The sequence below is a fragment of the Cryptomeria japonica genome, chromosome 9, assembly GCF_030272615.1.
Source record: "Cryptomeria japonica chromosome 9, Sugi_1.0, whole genome shotgun sequence".
NCBI classification, from domain to species: domain Eukaryota; kingdom Viridiplantae; phylum Streptophyta; class Pinopsida; order Cupressales; family Cupressaceae; genus Cryptomeria; species Cryptomeria japonica.
In genome coordinates this window covers 578,869,647-578,896,839 of record NC_081413.1, presented here as the reverse complement: position 1 = coordinate 578,896,839, position 27,193 = coordinate 578,869,647, and the positions used below count along the sequence as shown (strand labels likewise).

General features: G+C 38.2%; 1 protein-coding gene across 8 annotated transcripts in view; it reads right to left on the bottom strand.

Moving 5' to 3' along the window:
• Nucleotides 1-27,193, bottom strand: part of LOC131062901 (beta-glucosidase 22) — a 73,980-nt gene that overhangs the window by 14,254 nt on the left and 32,533 nt on the right. For all 8 annotated transcript variants that reach the window (XM_057996643.2, XM_057996646.1, XM_057996650.2 and 5 more), the window contains 2 exons: nt 25,924-26,038; nt 25,624-25,839 (listed from right to left, as the gene is read on the bottom strand). In XM_057996643.2, the coding sequence (XP_057852626.1) occupies nt 25,624-25,839; nt 25,924-26,038 (331 nt within the window). The remainder of the gene's footprint in view (nt 1-25,623; nt 25,840-25,923; nt 26,039-27,193) is intronic.

The window sequence follows — 27,193 nt, the reverse complement described above, 5'->3', positions numbered from 1 at the left end:
GAGCGCCTAGGCCAATTTGAGTCTCCTATTGATGTCTTGTAATCTTCAATTTGTCTTCAACGGGTTCATTTCATCCTCCTTTCTTGCTTCAAACTCAAAAATTGCTTGCTTTTTGCCCAAAACATGCCTCATGAGGAATTTTGCTCTGGTCCCTGGGAGAGGGACGGGAGCTATCACTTAAATTCGCCCTGGTCCCTGGCAGAGGGACAGGAGCGATTTTGCTTCTAGGGTCAATTTTCCTCATGATTGCGCTTTCAAGTTATATTCAACTGATAAAATGTATCTCCTTTGATCTTCTCAATTCGCGAAATCGTTCAAATCTTTCAAGGACAAGGCAATTTTGGATTTCAAGCTCCGGTCCTTCAGTGAGGGACAGGAGCGATTTTTGTCCTCCAGGCCTAAATACTTCACTTTTCACCATGAAATGTCTTTGCTAGGGAAGATATCATCCTGCTTCATGCTATGAATAAAAGTTAATGTCCAAACAAGGTCTAAAAATGTGCATATGAATAAAATCGCTCTGGTCCCTCAGTGAGGGACAGGAGCGAATTTGACCTTCTAGGCAAAAACTTCATCATTTCATTGCGTTTGATCAAGTTTGGATGCTCCATCATGCTCATTTTGCCCTTCACCATGCCTTTGATGTCTCAATTCGTCCAAACAAGGTCAGGAATGGCTCAAATAAGTATTATCGCCCTGGTCCCTTGGTGAGGGACAGGAGCGCTTCGCCTTGGTCCTCCTGGGAGGGACAGGAGCGAAATTCGCTCTGGATCCTCAGTGAAGGACAGGAGCGAAACTTGACTTTTTGAACTCTCTATCAGGATAACTTTTATGGAATATAACATTTAAGTATAAGTGATACTTTAAGTTATATTCCATATATACTTTCAGGATGTTTGAGAGTGGTTTCAGACCTCCATGAGTTATATTGCAAAATCTAGTTTTTTGAGGTTTTTCAGTTTCCAGACTTAGTCAAATTTCAGGATCAGGACATTCCAGACTTAGCCAAATTTCAGGATCAGGACTTGCTATTCTATTGATCTCCCCGACAGCACTCAAAATGCAAAGGCTAACTAACAAAACCCTAAAAGACCAAAAAAACAAACCCTAAAAAGCAAAAAAAACATGGGTCCCCATTTGCAATGGGGCGATGTGTGAAAACGTCACAACAGGCCCCCCTTTATTCGTGCCCTTAAATGTGTCCTAGGACTCTTGTTAATTGCGCCCATCATATCATTTCATTGATTCATTGATAATCCTTGGATGCATGCACATATTGCATTTTGACTCTAGGAAGTTCTCAAATACACCTAGACCTTTCCTAATCCTTGGAGATCATAAGGATGCGCCTTACATATTGTCCTTAGGATTAACTTCATTGCACCTAGTATTTGTCTATGGCAACCTTCGAACACCGTCCATGACTTGAGGTCCTTGCATTCTTTGAAATATTGCCTCTACTCAATCCTTGTGAGGTTTGGAAACTTGTTCACCTTTGGTCCCTTATCCCTCCTAATTTGCACCTTGCACTTGTTTTTGTCCTTAGCACTATCTTAATCCCGCCCAAGCTTGTCCAAGACCACTCCCCAAATGCGTTCAACATGGATTTGTCATTTGCAGCATCTAAATTGTGCCTTGCATTTTTTGTCCTTGAACATATCAAAATGGTGCCCTTCATTTGTTCTTGCATGTGCCTAAAACCTGCCTTAGATCTTGCATTTTAGCCCTTGCACACACCAAAAGGGCACCTTGGATTTTGTCCCTCCATATGTATCATATGCGCCTTGCAAAATCAAGACAAAAATCAGACCTAAATTTGTATGCAGAGTAGAGGTAAATAGGGTGCAAGTGTGAAATTGTGTTTGGGAAAGGAAGGTCTTGATATAGATTTATGTGTCCAAACCATACTTTAATTTTACCCAACCGACTTGGTAAGGAGGAGAAAAGTTAAATGTAAATAAGGCCGACTCAGGAGGAACTTGGAATCAATGCTCAAACCTTGTACTTATGGACATCCAAAACCTGCCTAACTTTGTCCCTAAGACCCTCTAAAACCCACTCAAGCTGGGAGGATAGGTATAGGTAGACCTTCCCTAAAGAGGGAAATTCAAAATTTTAAAGACAAGATTGGAAATTCAAGGTGAATTGAATGAAGAAATTTTGAGGTTGAAAGTGAACGACGAGGATCAATCCATGACTTGAGCATATCCTTGACTTAAGCAACAGCGACTTTTGGGGCATTTTTACCATTTTCATGAGCAGAAATGATGTGAACTTGGGCAGAACAGATTTCATTCTTTGAAATTAGAACTAAGCAAGCATAGCAAAGTGCATTTTCTGATTTTTCAATGTTGTTTCCAGACTGAAGGTGGTTTTAAAATTTTCGTTGTCTTTTAGGATACACAGGATTCATTCATACTTCATCAACATCCAAGATGCAAGATGGAGGAGACTATAAGAAGATCAAGATCAAAGTCCAAGCTATGCAAAGAATGGAAAGATGATGAAGAACTCATCAGCATGAGGGAAGAGATTGACATATTGATGGGTGAATCAAGGTGTGGAACATCACAATTTTAGCATTCCACCAACAATATGAAAACCTGAAAGGGAGATTAAGTCATGCAAAGAATGATTGGATGTGATGGAAAAAGACATCCCAACAGCTTGAAGAGGTCAGGAAACAAGTAATTCAGGTCAGGCAAAGGTAAATGAAGGACTCAATCATGAAGAGGAGGCGTTCTAAGAGAAGATCAAGGCTATCACATCTCAAGGAACATTGCAACAAGGAAAGAAAGCTCTCCACAATGCTTCAGCAATGCAAGAAAGAAGACTTCATAATAGAAGAGATCAAGCAATGCAAGGAAGCGGATTGCTCCACATGATGAACACTCCAACACTCACCAAAATTGCAAGGCAAGAATGAAGATTCATCATCGCAAGATCAAAATCAACATCATGAAAGAGTAAACACTTGTGATGAGTTACAAAGAGTAAGCTGAGGTGGCATTAAGTCATCACCAGCCCAATCATATCATTCAAGTCAAGGAGTCCAGATTCAATGAACTTGACTCATCCAACGGAGAGGATAACTACCACATGTGGAGGCACTAAGTTCGATGTACCTAACCTCACCATTCATTGGTCAACATTCAAAGAAAGGACATGTGAGATACTAACTTGCAGCAGTAAGTCTGATTGCTAACCCACAGCCAAAGCAAAACACCCGTAGCATGATGTCCCCTACAACTCACAAGATAGCAGCTAAGGAGGTGCCAATTGGAACGCAACTATCAAGGAAGGGAATGGTTGGATGTTCTTTATGTTGATGTTGTCATTGAAGAATAAATGCATTCGAAGAACATGGAGGAGCTTGCAATATAATGAGACATGGTTCATAATGGCATTTATTTGTCTTGCACATTTCCTATCTTTGTTGTTTTTCAATTGTAACAAGAGTCCAATTAGAATTGTGACTCCTGTTAGTTAGATTACTATTTTCAGTTACATATGAGAATAAGTTGTCCTCATTTTCATGGAGGATTGATAGATGGTAATAGGTTTGTTTTAGTCTTAATTAACCCAGTCTTGGGATTGTGTATAAAGCCCAAATCTTTTCAAAGTCTAAGGTAACTGAGAATGCATCAGTCATATTGTAGTTGCTGGATTCTGTCAGATTTTCTTATCAATCTAGTGAAGATTGTTGCTATCAGTTATGTACTTATTTTGAATATTGAATAAAGGTGGAATTTTGATGATATCTTGAGTTAGACCAAGCTTTGTGATCAGAGGTTACAACACTCAAGCAAGGGCCACTTGAGGTATTGTAATCCTCGTAGTAGTTTAGATTGATAATATTAATGTTAGTTAATTTGTTAATTACTTTGATAGATTAAAATGTTATGTTGTTCTTCTTGAGTTGAATTAATATAATATGTTAATGGTACCAATAGAATAGGATTGTAAGTTTCAAGCTGCAGTATAGTTATAGTTTTAAATCACCCATAGCAAGTGCTAGGTCACTGGTAACCCACAACCACTCTTGATTAGATAGGTTTGTTTCCACCATTGTTTATGTATTGCTTCAATTGTTGAATTTAGTTAGTTTCCTATATGCCATTGATAGATAACCTAAGGAGTCCTTAGTTGCACATATAGTGCCATCATCATCCAAGAAGACACATCCTTAGTCGATAACTAAACGGACCTTTCTAAGACAATAGGTTACTTGATAAGCAATTCGTTGTTTTGTTGAGCTGTATACATTGAGTTGTCTGCAAAAATCTATTGCACTTAGTAGGAGTCAGCCATTTTTGTCCCCTTTGCCAGGGGTGGTGCTAAGGTTTAGGACCTCTAAGTTTAGGTTTCTTCATATGTTATTTGCTTTCATTAGATTAGATGTGTTTGGTTTTTTGGCATTAGGAATAGTAGACTTTGAGATTAACTTCAACTATTTACTAACAAGTGCAAGAAGACAGCCCAGCTCAAAGCTTTCATTGTATGCAGCAACGGAGGGATGTTTTGGGAAGATTCTTTCCATCTGTTAAGAGTCAAGAATGTATCTTTGAGACAACAAAAGATTTAGCATCCTTTGAGGAATCATAATCACTAGAAGCATCCACAACAACCGAAGACACACTTTATACAATGGCTGGCAAGGAAGTAGAGAACCGTGTGGAACCAATCACTTTTGAGCTCCCAATTATTGACCAGGAATGTGTTGCTGCCCTCAAAAACATACCTCCATCTTGTTGATGTGTGTTTTGTGACACTCTCTAGAACAGAATGAAATACTAAGCATTCTATCCTCTCTTGAACAAGGAAACCTCAAATGCTAAACAATGTGATCAAATAAGGTAACCCCAAGGTTTACAATGCGACTTTGCAATGGATAAACTCATTGAATGATGTGATTTGCTGTTCTCACATAGGGTCTTACACGATTGTTCTACAAAGCAACTATAACTTGAATATTAAACTGACTTGAACTTCAAATAAAAGACAAAAGGGAAAGGTTAGAGAATTTAATCTAAAAACTATGAACAATGATGATAATGGATAGTGCTTTAGATAGACAAATTCCTTATGGAACTACTTTCCACTTAACCAAAGATAGCTCACAACACCATAGAAAGAGTGCAATCTTTTAAGGTAGTGAAATATTTTCATATTGCAAATATCCATCCAAATACCCAATGTTGGCGCAATCCAAATGAACATCCACAACCCAACTATTGTCAAAATAAAGTTCAGGTTAACCATGCACTACAATTTACAATCAACAAACTATAAATTGTATGAACTATGAACCAAGGAATTCATCACATATCTTCACATTTTCCATCAAAATCAATGAACTTTAACTGAGAAGTAGAAACCATGCAAAAATGTAGAAACTCCACATAAAGATCCTCCATAGCTTCAATGAAACTTAGGTATTAATTTCAAAAGTCTTGGCATCAATTTCTAATCTCCTACTGTCACTATTACAACCTGCTAACTATTCCTCTAATACTCTTTACAAATGAAAAGGTCATGTTGTGAGGTTTTCCCCACATCGCCCCATTGCAGATGGGGACCCCTACTTTTTTGCTTTGTGGAGTAGTTGTTTTAGTTTAGTTGCCTAGCTTAGCAGTAGTTTTGGAGCTTTTAACCTCTTACTTGAGAGAGGATGCAATGCAATTTCCAAGTTGTGTCCAAGCATGAATTCCATGATGAAGGTTCGGGGTGATTGAATAATCCTCAAGCAAATCTGTATTTCAATAGATAATGATAACTGATAGGTGAGGGATGTGTGAAAGTGTGAAACTTGGAATATCATTTGCTTCACGAAAGGGAGTCCGACTTTCCTTCCTTCCATCCCTCCATCTTCCATCCTTCCCTTCATCACATCTTTCCATCTTCCCTTCCTCCATCCTCCATCTTTGACTCCCTTTCATTCTTCTTTTCATCATTTCATCCTTCCCACCTTCCCTAGCCACGGCATCCTTCATACCTCTCTCTCCTCCCTTCTCCCTCCCTTCCATCATTCCAGCCATCCCACCTTAGCTTTCCACCTAGCCCTTTATCCTTAATCCCTGCACCTTCCTTCTTCCATCCATCCTCCCTCCAACTTTCTCCAACCTTTCATCCTTATCACCTTCCATCCTTCTTCACCCTTCATCCCTTCTTCCCTTCCATCCTTACCTCACATCCTTTACCCCCCGTACCCCCCTCCCTCCACCCTTCATCCCTTCTTCCCTTCCATCCTTACCTCACATCCTTTACCCCCCGTACCCCCCTCCCTCCGCCCCCCCTTACCTTCCACATTCTTCATCGCCTCCATCCTATAATGTACACCTCACTTCCCGTACCCCTTTGCTTCCCTAATTCTAGCTTCCACTACCCTTATACCTCCCAACTTCCATTTACCATATCTTCTAACCCACTTTCCTGAATCCCATCCTAATCCTTTACCTACCACTACCCTTTCATTTCCTACATCCTATCCTAAACTTTCACCTCATACCCCTTTACCCTTACTTCACCTACCTAACCCCCATCCCATTTTTCACATCCTTTTATCTCCCTTCCTTCACTTTCCCACCTCCCAACTTCCATCCTATCCTAACCCACAACTTATATCCTAAACCCCCCTTACTTCATCTACCTAACTCCCATCCCATCCTTTACCACCCCCTTATCTCTCTCGGCACCCACATCCTTCTCTATCTCTCCACAGCGGCACCTTCTTTCTCCATATCACTAGATCCCTTCTCACCCCGACATCTTTCACCATATCCTTTACCACCCCCTTTCCCCTGCCACATCCTCACCTCACATCCCTCACACCTCTTCCCTGGCGGCACATGCTTGCTTCCACATCCCCCACACTCTCTTCCATGCGGCACCTTCCTTACTCTACATCCCTCTCACCCTATTCCACGCGGCACTTTATTCTACCCGCATCCTTCATTCTTTCTCCACCACGGCACATCATATCCCCCTCCCTCTCAAAATTCTCGACAGGCATGAGGAAATAAAGTTGGCGCCAGCTAGGATGAAGGAAGGGCCCACTTATAAGAAGAATTATTTCATTTAAAAAATGAGACCTTTGACATTTTGACCCTTGGAATCAATTACAAAGGGGAACAAGGAATAATGTAACATAAGGATGAGGTGGCACCAATAATGAAATGATCGACTTCCAAAAACAAAAGCATTCTATTTTAAACAAAGCCGTTGAAAACTAAAATAATAAAATAATAGAAAGAGTTAAGTCGGCTTTCCTTCCTGAGCATGAAAGTTTGAATGTTGAAAATTAATAAAAAAATTAATAAAAGTAAAAAAGCATTGCCTAGGTCGGCCCAAATAAGGAAGGATTAATTTGGTCATTTAAATCATTTAAGAAGAGAATTAAACCTTCATTTCAAATATCAATTTACAAGTTTGATCCATAGCTGATTAAGGAGCAAACTTAGACGGAATTTTAGAGGGCAGATCTGAGCAAATATACAGAGCAGAGATCTGGACTTTCTCAGGAGCCGAGATCAAATCTATGGATCAAACATTTAACAGAGTGGACAAAAGCCTAATTTGATGCAAATCAGGTTGACTATTCACCAATGTTCAAATCAGATTTGCAGTGAACTAAAATCAGACTTTAGAAGCAAATTTCATCAACATTCATCAAGAATCAAGGGAGATCAGCAATCAGGTCTTGGAGGACGATAGCACAGTAAAATCAGAGGTGAAGTGTAAGTGATCAGACCTAAAAGAGACAGTAAACTCAGGCCGGAGGATGTGAATTGCAGCAAACATAACCAACATCATGCATTTTTAGTCCTTAAGTGATCATTTCCAGATTTTAGGAGGATCTTGAGAAGTTAACCTCATGATTTAAATATGTAATTTTGAATGCCTTTCATTCCACAATCTTTAGAGATTAAATTCTGTTTTCTTCTCTCGCAGGTATGATTGCAGTGAATACAAAGGAAGCATAAGCATGTGAGGTCAAAATTCAAGAGCAAATGGACTTCATCAAGGGATATCAATTCAGTAAGCATCAAGTCCTAGGGGTGCGGTGTCAAAAGATCAACATCAAGAGTTACATTTCAACGAAGCAATAATAACAAGATGATCAGCAGTTCAAGATAACATGGAAGATAATAAAAGATGGTAATAAAGGCACTATACGGCAAAGGAGGATAACATTGTAAAAGGAAGACCAAACACTTAAGGAGAGATTTTTTACAGTATCTTGAATTTCCTCCGGAAATCCAATAAGTCATTGCCAGTATAGCAAGGAAGTGATCAGTGATAAAAGCTTCAAGATGAAGGCTTGATCCCCAAGAAGGGTACAATTTGGGAATATCTTCTACCTTCATCTCATCTCCACTAGCATCACACCAAGCTTGGAAATGTTGAGTATCAAGAGATATTGCTCAACATTCCTTCATGATAATCTATCAAGTCTACAAGTGCAAATTGAGGTGGCATCCTAGTCACCACTCCACAAATCAAGAAGTTTCACATTAGTGTGTCCATATGCAATGCACCTAACTCATCATATGGAGGCACAAACTTTGAGCTACCTACCCCCGTCTTCTATTGGTTCACATTCAATATTGAACCTAAATGTAATTTTCTCATTGGCTAGAGCGAGTTGTTTTAACAAACCCTAATTAGGGTTTTCATCTTGTAATCTCGGCCATTGATTGTGAATCAATCTGAGCCATTTAATTGTATTGAGAGCACTATAAAAGGCTCAAACCTCTCATTTGTAAAGGTTAATGTTAGAAGAATTGAAGAATAGATAGATTAGAAGTTAGAATAGAGTAGGAGAAGAAGAAATTGTTGCTAAGACTTGTAAATGGATAATATTCTTTTCACTGAAGATATGGTGAAATGTTTCGTTTCAACAAGTTGCATGGTTTCTATCTCTCATTTGCTTTCATATTGATTAGATGAATGAAAGGAATTGTGAATGATTAAGTGTAAAATTCATTTGTCCATACCATTAGCGATTTGCTAATTGTAAGTTTGCCTTGTGTGGTCAACTGGAATCCTTAAATAAGCTTAACTTCAATTTCTACTTGTCTCATTGATATCCATCGTCATGATGGTGTCTATGTCATTGGTGGTGATTTGAACATCATTTTTTGCTCTCCTTAGAAGATTGCACTAGTTTTGTAGAGTTGTTCTTTGATGGCAAAGCAAAGCTTAGTTGAATTTCACTAAATCCTCTATTGTCTCTTGCATTCTTAGGATTAGATTAGAATCTCTAAACCGTATGTCTTTTGTCATTTTATTTTCCAAGCAAGTAGTTAGAATCTAAGTTCCAGAAACACCCAAATGTTCAACATTCGAGTATTCAACATAAGTCCCCCTTATATTACCAGCAATCACATCAACCAATTGAGCTATGTATACGTCAAGACCTGACTAAAGAAACCCTGTAGTCATCTTGGTTGATCATTTAACTTAGCATCCAAGAATATTTTTGATCAAGAGAGGATAGAATACTTTTGGTATGTTATTCTATGTTAGAGGTGTATAAAAAACACATCAACAGATCAAGCCTTATATAGACTTTCAATTACAAATGAAGGGTCTAGTTTGATTCTAAATCAATGGCCAAGACAATCTATGAAACCCTAAAGTGAGGTAGTTCATTGGTCTTTTCTTTAGCCATTGAATAGTGTTTTGTATTGTTTGTGGAATGAACCGATTCTATTGTTAATGCTAGTTCATTGGTCTTTGCTTTACTTATTGACTAGTATTTTGTTTCCAATTCAATTTTTATCTAGTTGCATAACAAAAAATCTCATGGTGAGATAATAACTTTCAGTTTTGTGCTCCCACCTCTAAGATCTACTCAGTATCTCTGGCTTGTTTTGAATATTGTTTTTACATGCAAAACCTCCGGAAGATAATTTGTACAATGTGCATAAGTAGCAATCTAATTTATTTTCTTTAGATTTTATGAATAGATTAGATTAAGGAGTTTCCCTTGCAACTTTGAAGAGAGGTTTTCTTTGCATACTATTCCAATTTGAGTTTTCTTGAAAAGAGAAAATTAAAACATTAACACTAACAATTTAACAAAATCACTATGAAACAGGTTGACCATCTAGGATAAACAAAATCAACTCAAAACAATCTCCCCAATTGCTGGCCCAATCTTCACAATTTGTCGCCAACCTATACATTTATGCCTATATTCGTTTACATATAGGATACCAATATAGGTTGACTATATGAAGATCAAGGCAAAATTTAGTTACTTCCTATTGTTCAAAATGAGTCTTCAAAATGACATAATCATTTTGTCAATTCTGTATGCCAATTCACCAATGGTTTATTCTATAATCTAGCAATTTTTACTTAATCTTCATCCATCAAATCTAGTTCTAAATAATTACAAACTAACTAGGAAAATGAGATCATCAAAAAATGGGAAATATGCTAAAGAGCCCCAATTTTGGACTCATCATCCTCTATCAATGCTTCTCCCTCTATGTCAACTTGAGATGCAATCATCCCAGCCTTATGCCTTCGGCTATAACTCATGCTACATTCCTCCTTGGTGCTATTGATGTCCATTCCTAAGCCTAACTAACTTTTGAATGATGAACCTATTGTCTCCCCAACCACATGCCTTGATGCATGGTGGTGAATAGCCTACAGTTAAGGCCTCAACATGCTTGTCCAATAACTGGACCTGCATGGTCTCAAGCATGCACGTGCAAGTGCTTCCACACCATGGATAAACTCCCCAACCTTCACAGTGAACCACTTATGAACATCCATGCAGGTAACTGTTGTGACCATTTCACACATCGCCCCATTAGAATGGGGACCCCCTCTTTTTCTTAGGGTTTTGCTTTCCCTTAGTTAGTTTTTCTCTCTGCTTGCTGGGTTTTGAGTGAGTGAGTGGTTGCCTGGGCTGGCTAGTTTAGGGTTGATCTTTGAAGGCTCGTTTTAGGGTTTCTTTCAAGCTGAGTCTAGCATAGTTTTGAGAGGTTGTTAGTCGTCTGCCTGGAACCTTAAGTTTGCCTTAATGAAGTATTTTCTTTCAAGAGAATCAAGATGGTGAGACTGAAGAGCAAGGTGAATAGGTCTAAGGTCAGGATAGGTCTAATTTGATGGTTTTCTTGTTAGAGTCCTGTTTGCTTCCAGGTCTGAGTCGATTGAGCAAAGTTAGTGATCAAAGGGAGATCGGAGTGGTTGTTTCAAAAACTGATGAGCGAATGCACCTGATGATGATTGAAAGAGTTTTGCAGGAAGGAAATGAAATGAACCAAGGTGAGGAACTAGTCAAGAGGATGAATTTCGCTCCTGACCCTTCCAAAGGGTCTAGAGTGAAATTTTTGAAAGCTCTCATTTTTACTTGGCTAAAGATAGGATCTTGATGGGGATGCGTGAAGAAAGGTTTGTGTTCGCCTATCAAGAAGGATTAGAGTTCAAAAGGTCAAGAATCAAGCTAAAATCTTGATTTTTGCTCTTGACCCTTCCAAAGGGTCCAGAGCGAAAATCCTTCTAGACCACCTTTTCTTCTCAGTTTTGGCTAAGTGTTGCTTTCTAGGGCATGTTTGAGGGTGAATTGATTTGATCTTACCTTGAGATGGAGTTGGTGGATTTTTGAAGGACAAGATTTCGACCTAAAGGAGAATTTCGCTCCTGACCCTTCCAAAGGGTCCAGAGCGAAATTCATCATAAACCTTGTTTCTTGCCTTGAATGGGTTACAAACCTTGTTCCTAATGTGGATAATAATCTAATTTTGCCTTGTGAAGTGGTTTGAAGCTTGAAAAATGAGCAATTTAGCTAGGAATGAGATTTTCGCTCCTGACCCTTCCAAAGGGTCCAGAGTGAGAATCTTCCTAAAGCACATTTCATCTTAAGTTTGGCTAATTTTTGATTTGCAAGGTATCTTGGAAGGAAGCTTGGACATTCTTATTGCCTTTGAAAGGTTTGAAAGCATTGAAAATGAAGGATTTTGGACCAAAAGGGGAATTTTCGCTCCTGACCCTTCCAAAGGGTCCAGAGCGAAATTCCTAAAAGCTCTTACTTTTGCAATAAAGGAAGTCAAGTTTTTGATTTGTTATGGCATGGATGTAAGAAAAATAACTTGCTTTTGCCTCTTGAGGTTGTTTTGAAAGGGAGAAATGAAGGATTTAGCCCAAGAAGGGATTTTCGCTCCTGACCCTTCCAAAGGGTCCAGAGTGAAAATCTCTCTAAGAGACATTTCTTGCCTTATTTGGCCAAAACTTGATGTCCAAGGCATGATGAGATGAAGTATGAACATGATCTAGCCTTTGGGGATGTTTAGAAGTTGTGAAAATGAAGGATTCTAGCCAGGAAGTTAAATTTCGCTCTTGACCCTTCCAAAGAGTCCAGGGTGAAATTCCTTATAAACCTACCTTTGGACCTTTCTTGGACATGAAACCTTATTCCTAGGGTAATGAAGGAAGAAATCCTACCTTGCAAAGAAGTTTCAAGTTTAGAAAATGATGATTTTGGGTCAAAATTGAAAATTTCGCTCCTGACCCTTCCAAAGGGTCCAGAGCGAATTTTCTCAAAACTTCTTTTTGCTATCAAGTTTTTGCTAGGTCAAGTGTGGGATAAGGCAAAATCAAGAGGAAGTTGCCCTTAAGAGTGACTTTAAGTTGCTAGAGACCATGAATGATGAAGGAATTGAGCCTAGAGGTGATTTTTGCTCCTAACCCTTCCAAAGGGTCCAGAGCGAAAATCCTTAAAACATCTTTTTTTCCAAAATTTGAGCAAAACCAAGCTTGGACAAGGGTGTGAGAAGGCATTTGGATTGCCTTAGAGTAGATTTTGGTTGCCAAGAATGCAAATTTGAAAGCCTAATGAAAATTTCGCTCCTGACCCTTCCAAAGGGTCCAGAGCAAAATTTCTAAAATTCCCCTTTTTCCTTGCAATTCAAGACAAGATTTTGGTTTTTATACCCTGGAAAGGAGAAAGACAAGATGTTCTATGCCTTGGAGGTGATTTGAAGTTGAAAGGATGGCAAAATAGCCCTAAAACAAGATTTTTGCTCCTGACCCTTCCAAAGGGTCTAGAGCGAAAATCCTAAAATCTAATTATTCCTTTCAAATTTATGCCAAGACAAGACTAGATTAAGGTAAGAAATGCCCTTGATACTACCTTTGAGTTGATGTTTGTTTCCAAGAGTGATGATTTTAGGCCAAAGGAGGAAATTCGCTCCTTACCCTTCCAAAGGGTCCAGGGCGAAAATCCTAAAATCTCCTATTTTGCCTTACAAAACAAAATCAAACTTGGATTGGGTGAAAGAAGAAAACTATTTCCTAGCCTTGTGAGGTGGATTAAAGTGGGAATGATGAAAAATGAGCTACAAGCAAAGAAAATCGCTCCTGACCCTTCCAAAGGGTCCAAGGCGAAAACACTAAAGTCACCTTTTCCTTCAAAGTTTGAGTAAAACTAGGCCTGGATTACAGTGAAAGAAGCTATTTAGAATGCCTTGGAGAAATTTGGACCTTCAAAAAATGTGAATTTTGAGCTCAAGAGAGAATTTCGCTCCTGACCCTTCCAAAGGGTCCAGAGCGAAATCCTAGATAAGTCTTGTCCCTGGCTAGGTTGTTGAGCAAAATTGACCTTTTTTGCCTTAAGAAGATCAGACCAATGCTAGTAAGTTGAGAAGTGGGTTCAAACTGAGCGAATTTTGATGAATTGAAGTGAAGGAGATTGGAAAATTGGCCTGAGAGGTGAATTTCGCCCCTGACCCTTCCAAAGGGTCCAGAGCGAAAATTCCTAGAAAGCAGTGTTTCCTTCAAAATCCTGTTGAGCCAACTCAGTGGTTGAGATGAATAGACCCTGGAGACTACCTTGGAGAAAGTTAATGATCAAGCAAAGATGAATTTTGACCTAAAAAGAGAAAATCGCTCTTGACCCTTCCAAAGGGTCTAGAGCGAATTTTCTCAAAACCTATCTTTTCCCTCAAATTTATGCCAAGTATAGTGTGGGTCAAGATTAGAGCTGTCTCTAGGCATGTCCTTGAATGGTCAACAATTATCAAGTTTGAAGGAATTGAGCCAAATGATGAAAATTGTCTCTAGGCATGTCCTTGAATGGTCAACAATTATCAAGTTTGAAGGAATTGAGCCAAATGATGAAAATTGCTCCTGACCCTTCCAAAGGGTCCAGAGTGAAATACCTATTTTCACCCAATTTACTCATGTGAAGAGCTAAAAATTGAAATCCAAGACTTTGTTAGGCCAAAACAAGCGTAAGCTCGCCTTCCGGAGGATTTAGAGGTGAAGAAAATATGGTATTCATGCCTGGTCAGGGAAATTGCTCCTGACCCTTCCAAAGGGTCCAGGGCGAAATCCTCAAAAACACCTATTTTTCATCTTTGTTAGATTGAGTCAAGGGCAAGTTGCAAAATTGTGAAGACAAGGATATGGGAGATTGCAAATCTAGGTTGTAAAGATTTTGATTCATGAAGTAAACAAGCCTAGAAAAGGGATCCAAACAAGCCTTGAAAGGGTTTAGACCTACATCACTTTGGATATTTTTAATGCCTAGGGAGAATAAAAATTCATCAAGCCTTAATCAAGCTTTAACATTCCTAAGCTAGCCCATAATTTTTCACTAAAATTAGCCTATTACAAGACTTTTGGGAGGCTGAAACAAGTTCGCATGAATTAAGGCATTCATAATTTCATTAATTAATTTCTAAGCCTTGAAATAAATGAAAAATCCACCCTTGAAGCTTTGGAATTAATTTTAAAAATAAAAAATTATGATTGAGCGCTCAATACTTATTATTTTCCCTTTATTTGCCAAGTCGGCCATCCTTTAAAAGGGGTTTTATTTCATATTTGTCAAGTCGGCCTCAAGAAGAATTAAGTTGAGTGCCCTATATAAGGGAGGGGTATTTTGATGAATTTAAATCATTCATTCATTGTTCTCATGCAAACTTGAAGAGCAGATCTAGAGGAGCGAATTCTAGCTAAGTTGGAGGCGAATTTCTTGCTAGATTGGAGGTTAATTTCAAGAATTTGCCAAGTATTTGAAGGCTAGTAGAAGGCGAAATTCTTTTGAAGGCTGATTGGAGCATAATTCATCCAAAGGAAGACCAGAAATTCAGATCTAACATCCTTGCCCAGCAAAGTCATCATCTTCCTTCTTTCATTTTTCAAGGTTGATAGCTAAAATTCAAGAAAGAGGTATGAAGAATCATATTTTTGGAGTTTTTATTCAAGATTTAGTTTGATTTTCCATAATAATCCTTTGAAAAATCTAAGTCTTGTGCAATCTGATTTTAATTTAATTTGAAAATCCATAATTCTTAGATTTATCATTATTTTCAAATTAATATTTAGTTATTTCCTTGAAAGGTCTCAAATGTCCCGTAATGAAGATATTATGCTCAAATCCTAACTTTAAGCTTTTGTGTAGGTGTCAAATGACGACCCCCAAGGCCGGAGAATCCATTACTCAACAGACTCTCATCAAGGAGGATCAGAGGAATGATGAATTGGAGACCAGGATCGTGTCCAAGTGGATCAATATCGGAGATAACAACCTAGGAAACTTCAATGTGAAGAAGTTTCGGGAAGCGCCCTACATCGGCAAACCGTCACCTGTTGCAAAGAAGATAATTGAGAGTGGCATCATCAAAGTTGCAAGTTTCCCTCCTGCAGTCAAGTGTCATGAGTTGATGATTGAGTGTGCCCGACACTATGATTCACACTCAAGGACGATCGTGGCCGAGGATGGAACTATCTTAGCCTATCTTTCGAAGGAAGCTATAAGTGATGTTTTTCATCTCCCGGAACATAGAGACATGGTCTACAAAAGTCTAGAAGGAGCTAGGTCTATCTATGAGGATGATCTTGATTCCTGCTTGAACTTCATCAACAAGAATTGGCTACTCAAGAGAAGACCTTGCCTGAACAAGATTCCCAATACACCGCATAGAATTGACTTCCAAAAAGAGTTCAAGGATTTGATAACCTTGCTCAATTGGGTCATGGGTGCCTCTCAAGCTTTCTTCTTTGACAAATAGATGTTCTTCTTCATACAACTGATTGTCCAAGGAAAGGGAGTGCTCAATTGGGCTAGAATCATTAGCAACAGCCTGGACGTGCAGTTGAGAAGACTAAGGCCTACCAAGTCATTCCACATGAGTTCATATGTTGTATATGCCTTGATCAGAGGTTTTGAGTATGCAGGACTACCTCACAGAGGAGTTGTTGGAAGACAACCCGGAGAAATAAGAGTTTGTGATTCTTATGTTCAACTACATCATCCGCCCAGAAGTGACTACAAGCTAGTCAATGACACCTTCACGATGAATATTACCAGAATATTGCAAGGTGGGATTCACAATCGACTATCTCTAGACGCAAAAGAGCTTGTGAAGAAGCATGGTGCATGGTTCATTCAGTTTCCAAAATTCACATACATCAGAGTTCATGGGTGTCCTTCACCTCCCTACATGTTGCCAAGATATCCTACAGACAGGATAGTACTACTTGAGGTGACTAGACAGTTGTCAGCTTATGCGAAGGCATCCAAACACAAGCATGGAAATGGAATTCCCGTGCCCATCATACAAGGGAACTCAGTTGAAGTGTGTCCTAATACTCAAGCCACGACAGATGCAGAGAAGGAATTATCTCTATACTCATTCACATCCTTTGCCTCGAGAGAGAATTTTGATCCTCATGGTCATATAGAAGAAACAGTTGGGAAGAAGTACAGGCATGAGTCTCAGGTGGAGGACTTTTAGATGAATGTCCAAGATGATGTCGAGGTCAAAAGAAAGATGCATTCTAGGTTACCCTTGGATCTCATCAGGAAATGCAAAATTTATAGAGTAGTCGATCAAGCCCAGGATAATGGTAGATACCTCCAGTCATCCTATGAGGAGGAAGATAGATTGGAATGAGCCCGAGGTTTTAGACCTAAGAGCTTTGATGGCTCCCGTTTTATCTTGCACTCGCAGATGGGTGGATGTACAACATCAAAAGTTGAAGGAGCAGAATGTATCTATGACATTCACCTTGGAAGCAAGACCAGAAGAAGGAGAGGCAAGTGTGAGTGAGAATACTTTTCATTCCAAAGGCTCAAAGAGGAAAGAAGGACTTGAGAAGAGAGAACCTTCCAAGAAGAAGCAGAAAATAAATCCTGATCACCCACCAAGCACATCTTCTAGGCATGAAAAGGAAGCAAGTCAAGGAGAAGATCAGAGGCAAATAGTATATGAAATTGATGAGTCTATGGAATCCATGGTACAGAATGATAAACAAGGAAAAGGACAGACACCTCAGCATTCATCAAGTCAATCTCCCCAAGTTGGTGCTAATGAGAAACATGAAGAAAAGAATGATGATGAAGCAACATCTCCTTTCTGGGAAGATAGGCCTCTACCTAAAGAAATACAAGTGAGGGAAACAAGATCTGCCATTCCGGATTGGCTGAAAGAGAGGCTGGCAAGGGTAGTTGTGGTTGAAGAGGAAGAAGATGTATTTGACTTGGAAAGCCTTATAGGAAATTCTCATGAAGTAATAGAGAAGAAGAAGGCCACAAAGATGTCAAAGGTAATTAGAGATGAGACAGGATCCAAAAAAGTGCAGATAGCTACACCAGTGGTGGACAAATATGAGGATGAGATTCTAGCAGAAGAGTATGATCTAGAAACATTTGATCTTGGTCCACTTACCACCGAGCAGGCTATGGAAGAAGCAACCGATTCACTGAAAACACTCAAAGACAAACTCAAAGAGGAAGTGGAAAAGAATAAGAAGCTTGAAAAGGAGGCCAACGCTTGGAGGAATTATTTTAGCCATCTTAACCAGCCTTTGAGACGACAGGATCCAGCAATATCTCCTTTACACGCACTTCCTCTTGAATCAATAAGTGAGGCAGAAAGGGTGAAGAGCCTAGTTCAACTCATGAGTTCTTGGATTGATGAATCTCACAAGGTAGCCGTTGAATTTGTAACAAGAATGATGAAGACAGTTCATCGAGCTATCCAAGTCCTTGAGATTATCCATAATCTAATGATAACTGTGGCTGCATTCACTCACACTAGAAATGTTATCATCCCAGTCTTACAAGTGATAAGAGAAACACCAAGACGGATTCTGACGCAAGAAAAGATAATGGATGGAGGAACCCATAGCCTCCTACAGTGGTCAGCTCTGCTCCAGATGAAGGAAGTCCTTTTTGAAGACGTCAACACTAGATGCAGCCAAGTTGAAGGCATCATCCATCCAATTCAAGACAAGGTGTTTGAGGTGTTGTGTACCATCCTTGACAGGTGGATCGAGATCGAGACAGATGTGGACATCCAAGTGTTGGAGGATAGAATCAAGGTCATCTTTTGCAAGGAAGAAAACATCGTCACAGAAAGGCAACAAGATCAAATGTATGCTACCATGTTCCTGATTGAGAAGACCAAAGAACTTGAGCCTGGATGGGAGACGACTCTTCTCACTGCTTTTGATCAAGTCCTTCACTTGGAAGAACGAATGAAGAATCTTCCTTAGATTCCCATTGCTAAGATTGAGGGAATTGTGTCTAGATTCATTGAATATGCTAGAAAAGAGCATAGGAAAGGGAACAAAGTTCTAAATGAAAAGTTGTTATAGGATGATGTGGCAACTTAATTCCTATTGGTCTATGTCTCCTCGGATTTGTGCCAATTTTTTATTGGCTATGGATTAATAATGTTTATCTAAATGGGGACTTTGTTGTAACAAACCCTAATTAGGGTTTAGGTGTCAAAATCTCAGCCATCGATCTTCTTTTGATCTGGGCCATTCATTGTATTTGAGGATGCTATATAAGCCCTCACTCATTTCATTTTAAAGAGTTAGAGACAGAGAGAAAAAAGTTAGAAAGTTGGAGAGAAATAAGTTTAATTTTGTTAGTAGCAAATTTGAGTAGTGAAGAGAGAAAGTTGAACAATTGTTGTTTATTTGGCTATGAGATCAATGAAATATTGAAGTTATGGTGTTTTGTTGCAATCCTTGTGGCTATCTTCATGGTTGTTTATCTCCTTGAATCACTCTTAGTAGAAATATCATTTAGATTTTAAGTTTGAAGGATGAATGTTGTGCCTGATCTTTGATAAGACTCACATTCCAAACTACTAGCTTCTTACTGATTGTAAGAACGCCTTGTGTGGTCAACTGGAAACATTGAAATTGATCAAGAGTTCAATTATTATTGGAAGTATTGGTACGTATCTCCTTGATAGTATCTATCTCCTTAGTGATTTGAAAATCGTTGAATACCCTTAGAAGATCGCACCAATTCCAGTGGAGTTGTAATCCTTTGGCGATACTGAAATTGGTAGAATCTTATCAAGACTAGCCTTCATCAAGTCATTCTTAGGATTAGTTTAAGTATCTCTTCCTTGAAACCCCTTATCTTTTGATCTTTTTGAAAATTTGTTAGTATTAGGAAAATCCTGTTTCCTCATTTGGAAAGATAGTAACACGGACAAGCTTTCTTTGAAAGTACGTAAGGCCCCTTGAAGAAACAACAAACACAATGACCACTGGTGCTTATCCGCGAGTAGAGATCCTACAAAGCAAAACCTTGAAGTCCTTCCGATTGATCCTTTTTGCGATATCTTCAGCGTTCGGAGACTTTACTCAAGAGAGGATAAGATACCTCTGGGTATTTTATTCTGTGTTTGGTCGTGTACAAAATACACATCAACAGAATTGGCGCTAGAAGGAGGGCCTACTTTCTTATACAAAAGTTTGATTATCAAGAGGAACAGTACTATCCAAAAAATTAAAAAAAATAAAATTTCAACATGAGCATGTATCACGATGGTGTTGCCACATGAAGGATTGAATGAAGTAGTGCAACCTAATTTGGAAATAGGCAACATTCAAGAGGACATTATTTCAGGATTGAATGACCTAGCATGGAACTTAAGGAGAAGTGAAGCTGAGTATAATAGGGTCAGAATCATTTTGGAACAAGAAGCAGACAGAACTGAAGAATGCCAAAGAGCCGCCGCCCAAGAACTTCGCAACCAAAGGAACCTGCAGTAATCTCCATAAAACAGATCTTCACGCTAGATCGTATTGGTTCTTTCTCGCCCGAAAAACACCAAAGAATATTGAGGTCTACACCAGGCACCAAAAATCTGACTGAACTTCAGTTCACTTCAAGGTCAAAGCGGGCCAAAAGAGAAGATACTCCAAGGGAATCTGAACCAAGATTAGAAGGTACTTCTGAGTTATTACAAGCTCCATCTCTTCAAGAGCAAGTACAAGCAGCAATTCAAGCAAGTATCCAGGCAATTTCTCAACCAGCAAGCCAAGTCGGATCATCAAGTTCTCAATCAAGTTTCCAACCTTTGGGAAGCACGATGGCTCACAACGCTCCTCCTCCTCCTCCTCCTGCTCATGCACTCAACGGCGCTACATGGATGATTGATAATCCATCACCATTAGAATTTGCAATTTATCATGATATGCCTAAGAATCCTGAGAACTTCTGTCCTAAATTCAATGCCAGTGATTTCAATCGCACCGCGGAGGATCATATCAAGATGTTCGAAGATCTTCTTCGCAATAGGCGAGTTGAATACGGAGATATAGCATGTAGACTCTTCCCCTACTCGTTAGGAGAAGAAGCATACTTTTGGTTCATTCACTTACCAATAGGGTCAATTAGGACATCGGATGCAATGAAGGATACATTTATTGCAAAGTTTGGTATCCCAACCACACCAGCTAAGCTGTATAGACAGTTTGTTGAGATTCGAAGGAGAGAACATGAGCCTATTACTTCTTTCAATAACAGGTTCCACAGGGCTTACACAATGTTGCGACATCCATATCTCATTGCTGACCCAAGAGAGATTTATTATGGAGCCTTAGATCATCTCACTGCCATGTTCGTAAGAACTTATCCGATCCCGAATGATCTAAACGCAGCATATGCAAAGGCTATTGAGGTTAGTAAGCACATGGGGCAGAATATTATTGGGCCGCTACTTCATATGGGACCTACTGCAACACCGAACCAAATTCAAGCAGTTAGTCTAGCCTTGGCCAATTAGACCCCAGTCATGAATCCTATTTCGCAAGCAACATATCCTAATATGCAGTCGTCAAACCAGTTGGTACTTCATCCTGGAGTTGCACTTTCACAAGCCCCACCAGCACAACCTGTGTACCTGCAAAATGCAACAAACTCTTCAAGAACACAGGAAGAAAAGGACAAAATGAAAGAAATTGGTAGAATCTTATCAAGACCAGCCTTATCAAGTCATTCTTAGGATTAGTTGAAGTATCTCTTCCTTGAAACCCCTTATCTTTTGATCTTTTTGAAAATCTGTTAGTATTAGGAAAATCCTGTTTCCTCATTTGGAAAGATAGTAACACTGACAAGCTTTCTTTGAAAGTACGTAAGACCCCTTGAAGAAACAGCAAACACAACGACCACTGGTGCTTATCCGCGAGTAGAGATCCTACAAAGCAGAATCTTGAAGTCCTTCCGATTGATCCTTTTTGCGATATCTTCAGCATTCGGAGACTTTACTCGAGAGAGGATAAGATACCTCTGGGTATTTTATTCTGTGTTTGGTCGTGTACAAAATACACATCAACAGTAACTTGACAAAAGATCCTAACATCACAAGGTGTAAATTTAAGAGAGTCCTAACAACAAAAATAAAATGTTAGCCATTATACATTCATGCATGCAATGACTTGTGGCTAAACACTTAACTCCCGCATATTGGCTTCCAAATCTATAGTCTCACCCTCAACACACTTGAGTCCTTCACCTTCTATGTGGCCTGCATAATGTGATATTATGAAAGCATAATCATAAAAAATGTACGTGTAGACATAATAAATGTGATATTATGGAAGCATAATCATGAAAATTGTGTGTAGACATAATGAACACAAAAAAAATGGCAAAACTTTGTTGCTTCTTATTTATTCATCATGCATCATCAATTGGCTATTTCATCATGAGAGGTCTTACAAATGATACTAAAATTTTGGTTCCAAGTTTCCCAGTTAGTTACAATCATTGATGCATTTGTATTTCCTACGTACATACTATTAAATGATTTACTAAGATGCTTACTAAGTTATTGTCTCTATCTATGTGCACAATGTGTTAGTGTGTATGATATTCAAAATGATTCAAAATATGGCACCAACAAGCTGATCAATCTCCTTCCCATGGTTTCTGTGAATTTGATCTTTCAAAAAGAAAATCCATTTAAGATTATGAACAATGTTGGCCGGGAAAACAGAACACAAATTACTGTACAAACTATCAGGTAGGTGAGTCAGGAAATCCATTATAATATACAGCTTCTTTTAATTGAATAAAGCAACGAAAATCCTTGAAAATGAGGGGAAATAAATTTAAGTGCAGTACTGCTTGTTATGATGGTAGCCACAACCATTTGTATTTCAAAAGTCTTTTTGGCCATGAGAACACGCAACGGGAAATATTCATTGTATTTTGTGCAACTAGGCTTTGATGTGAGTGGGCTTGTGAGACATGCTCCCATATCAACCCCTTTTAGGTATATAGCATAACTTTATACTCTATTCTTAGATTACTGAAAGCTATCAAAATTTAATTGTTCATTAAAATGTTACCCGAGGATGCATCCCTGGCCCTTTTTGACATGTCCCCGTTTTTGAGACATCTTGAGGATGGGGGGATGGGTTGGAGATGTCCCCTAGCCATCCCCAAAATCTGGAAAACGGCAGGAAACACCCCGGGGATGGAAGCAATTCTCAGAGGGGATGGCCCATCATCCCAGAGACGGCCAGCCATCCCCCTTTTCCCAACACATTAAAAAAAAACTCAAATGCTTTAAAAAAACATTTTTATTTCTTTTTGTGGGCCCCCACACCTCAGCAATAGTGCATAAGTGTTTGATAAATTTCATACACATATTAAACAACATATATCAGTTCTAATTGCAGTAACATGAAATATGATCTTCATATGATTCAATTTTTGCATTAAAGTTCTGATTTCAAAGATTAACAGAGAGTAAAATTGCAGCTCCGATCTTACAGAAAATTGCAGACTACTTGTTGTTACAAAGGATCCTTGAACAAGTGACTAGCTACTAGGAGATAATAGTGATACCTTTAAAGAACTGTGCTTAACTAGCCTCAATAGCTGCATCACACATGAATGAGCATTGAAACTAATTTCTAACCTTCACAGATTTACAACAAGTTATAGGATTGATGAGCATAACTGGTATAATTTTAAGAATTGAAATCAGTCCATAAACTCCAAACAGGATACAAACTCTATCATTGATGAGGAGTGTTATTGAGCAAGGCGGCTGGAAGTGAAGCTTCCAAACTTGCTAATTTAAATTAAGGTTTGAGTTTTGCTAATTTGTTTGTCTTTGACTCTCATTTGAACTCTCAATTTAACACAAATATTATATTTTGAGGTTCTATAATGTATATATGCGTGCTTTGTCAAATATGAATATTTAAAATTTCCTTATATATTTCAAATTTTCCCTACTTTTTATATAGCCGTCCCCAAAATTAGCTAAAAAAATCGAAGACTCGGAAATGCATCCCCCCATCCCAGAAACTTGGGGTAACATAGGTTCAATATGTGGAATTATAGGCAATTTTCGGAAAAAAAAGTAATAAACAAATTATGGACTTGTCTTAAAGTAATGAACTATGACGTAAGGGTTGAGGCTGGTTGTTCATTCTAGTGGGTGATGCAATAGACAAGAAACATCATCAACCATGTCTTGATAGAAAAGTTTATAATAAATTTTTAAATTAATTATATATTTGATCACATTAGGTAATTTCTAAAGGTTTCTCGGTAACTGCTTCAGTAAGATGATAACCAGTACTATAGTAACGAAGTACAGGTAAACCATAAGTGACTCATACTTCAAATGTTGGCTATATGAGTTAGCCCTTGGACGTGTTTTACAAAATCTAGTTACCATGTATCAAGATCGATTTTTAAAAATCTGATTATCAGGTATCAAAATCGATCTTTTACCTGTTCCATTACCAGCATGTTCTGTTACCATATGTTAATAGTCCATAATCTGGATTTGTAGGCAATTTTCAAAACAAAGTTAAAAATTAATAAACAAATTATGGACTTGAAGTTATAAACTAAGACATAAGGATTGAGGCTGGTTGTTCACTCTAGGGAGTTATAAGATGATAACCAGTACCATAGTAACCAAGTACAAGCAAACTATAAGTGAGTCATAGTTCAAATATTGCCTATATGAGTTGTCAATCTTTTACCAGTTCAGTTCCCAACATTTTCTGTTACTGTAAGATTTTGCTTCCAATGGTAAATGACGGTCTATGAAGCACCTCTAAAAGGAGCCTAATTCAGGTATTTCAAGGTTGGACTTAGGAATCGTTCTTGGGCCTTGCTCGTAAAAGTGAATTTACAAACCAACTACCCTCCACCCATGGGTTTCTTTCTTACATTCTTTTTGTTTAAAGTTTTAAATATAATAAAAACCTTTAATAGTACTAGGTTTTGTTTATACTGATTTAGCCCACCTTAAAAGTTTTATGTTTAATTCAAACAATATACAATTCGCTGCTCAATTTATGGTTGGATAGAAGAATGTTGGACCAACAACACAGTGAATATAATACATTTCTTTGTTTTGTTAACCTCATTATGAGCTGCCACCCATAGCACAAACTCTTATATCTTAATACATTTCTTTGTTTTGTTAACCTCATTATGAGTTGACGCCCATAGCACAAACTCTTAATAGTACTAGGTTTTGTTTATACTGATTTAGCCCACCTTAAAAGTTTTATGTTTAATTCAAACAATATAAAATTCGCAGCTCTAATTATGGTTGGATAAAAGAATGTTGGACCAACAAAACAGTAAATATAATACATTTCTTTGTTTTGTTAACCTCATTGTGAGCTGACGCCCATAGCACAAACTCTTAATAGTACTAGGTTTTGTTTATACTGATTTAGCCCACCTTAAAAGGTTTATGTTTAATTCAAACAATATACAATTCACTTCTCAAATTATGGTTGGATAGAAGAATGTTGGACCAACAACACAGTAAATATAATACATTTCTTTGTTTTGTTAACCTCATTATCAACCTCATTATGAGCTGACGCCCATAGCACAAACTCTTATATCTTCTTCCCTGAACCTTATTAGAACAATTGTCATTACATCTGTCTCCTATCTTCTTGGTTTTATCTTTATTATTTTTGTTTCACAGATTGTACTGTTTTGTCTTTTTGGCTTATTCATTCTTTATGATTGTAGTGAAGAAGATCATATTTCATGCCTTTGTATTTCTACTTGTGTACTACAAAACTATATCATTTGTCTTCTTCATCTGCTCTTCCTAATAGTTTATCATGTAAAATGCTATTGGTGTATGTGCATATATCATAGGTTTCTCATTTCTTCCTTACTAATTCCAAAAGATCATTTCCAATGTCAACATGGGTTTATCTTATTCACAGAAAATTGATGGATGCAAATGATTTAGAGGCTAGAGCTCTAGTTTGAAATCAAACATTGAAATACATTTGGTTATTCTTAAGTTATAAACAATGCTATATTTTTTGGAGATATTGTACCTGAAACTGTGGACAACATATCTCTAGGATAATCTCTTTCTCCAGGAGGCCAATAAGCATCCGAAACATAGAAAGTATTGTAATGGATCACACCAATGAAATCAAAAGAAGCCTTTAACTTTTTAGATTGTTGTTTGCTGAAAGTAGGCAATCTTGAACCTACCATCTCCTTAATTAGAGAATGGTAGTCTCCATATACAATGGGATCTAAGAACCCGTTAAGGACAGAGAAAAGAATAAGTTCTAATTATGCTACATAAACCATTTAATGATTGGTGTTGACAAGTTAAAACACTCACCAACCAAATTGAAAAATAAGTGTTCTTTGAGTCGCAACAAAGTCTTTGGTTGTGTTTGTCATTCGTTCAAACCATGCTGTGAAAAGAGCTAGACCAATTAGACCCTTATGTTTCTCCTGCAGTTGATAGCGTATTATAAGAGTCTATAAGTTGAGCTTAAATTATCTATGCAAGGGTTGAAAGAGAAAGATAGAGCATAGATTGAAATGTGCACATAGGGTAAATAAATGTGATGTGATTCATACAAAGCTATGTTCCACGGAGTTTCGGGGACAGGGATGGCAGGGAACGCAGGGATGTGTTTCTGGTACAGGGGTACTTTTGAGTCATTTTCGGGGGGACGGCAGGGGACAGCTGTTAAAAAAATAGAGGGTTTTTACAAGTATAGAAAAATTTCAAATATGCATATCATAACAATGGTAAAGCATTCATCATAGACATTAATACATTGCGTTAGACTTGAATTGAGATTTCACAAGAGAATTGACAAACATTTTACCAAAATTCAAATGATTTTATCAATCATTGCCAACAAACATATGTCATAAACATCCATAACTATGAGATGACGTAAACTGTAAATAGAAAAGTTAAAACATAGAAGTCCATAATCAGCTGTCTATCATAATGTCAAGACTCAAGATAAACTAAGAAAATATATGGCTGTCCATAATCAGCACATGGTAGGTCTAAGACTAAGAGTCTAAATCAAGATCAAAGCTAGAGTCTCTATCTGAGTCACTATCAATATGAGGGGCTGCCTCCTCAACCAATGGAACCCCAAGCAATCCTAGAGGTGTCTCATCCTCCTCAACTTGCATAGCATCTTCAGGATTGACATCCCAACATATAGTTGGAATCTGACGATACTCAAGAGTCTGGCGATCTTGTAGCCACAATGCTGTTGAGACATGGACCAGCTAGGACTCGAACCTAGGACCTTCCATACGCTGCTGGAGTGCTCTACTACTGAGCTACTGGCCCCTCTTGGACCAGTCCATCGTTGGTCCAGGTGTGGCTTATTTCCAACACCAACACCCCCCCTTAAGCCACACCTCTCGTGTGCTTGGGGCTCCAAGCCTGGACTTGGCTCTGATACCATGTAAAGTTATTTCAATTTTAATTAAAGAACAAGTTATGAACTATAAATGCTATATATGGATATGAGGAATTATGTCAATGTCTAATAATTCTGATTTTATCTGCAGGTCTGAAGGAGAGAGATCATTTAATATTTTCTATGTATCCTCTCCAAATGAATTCAATTGGCA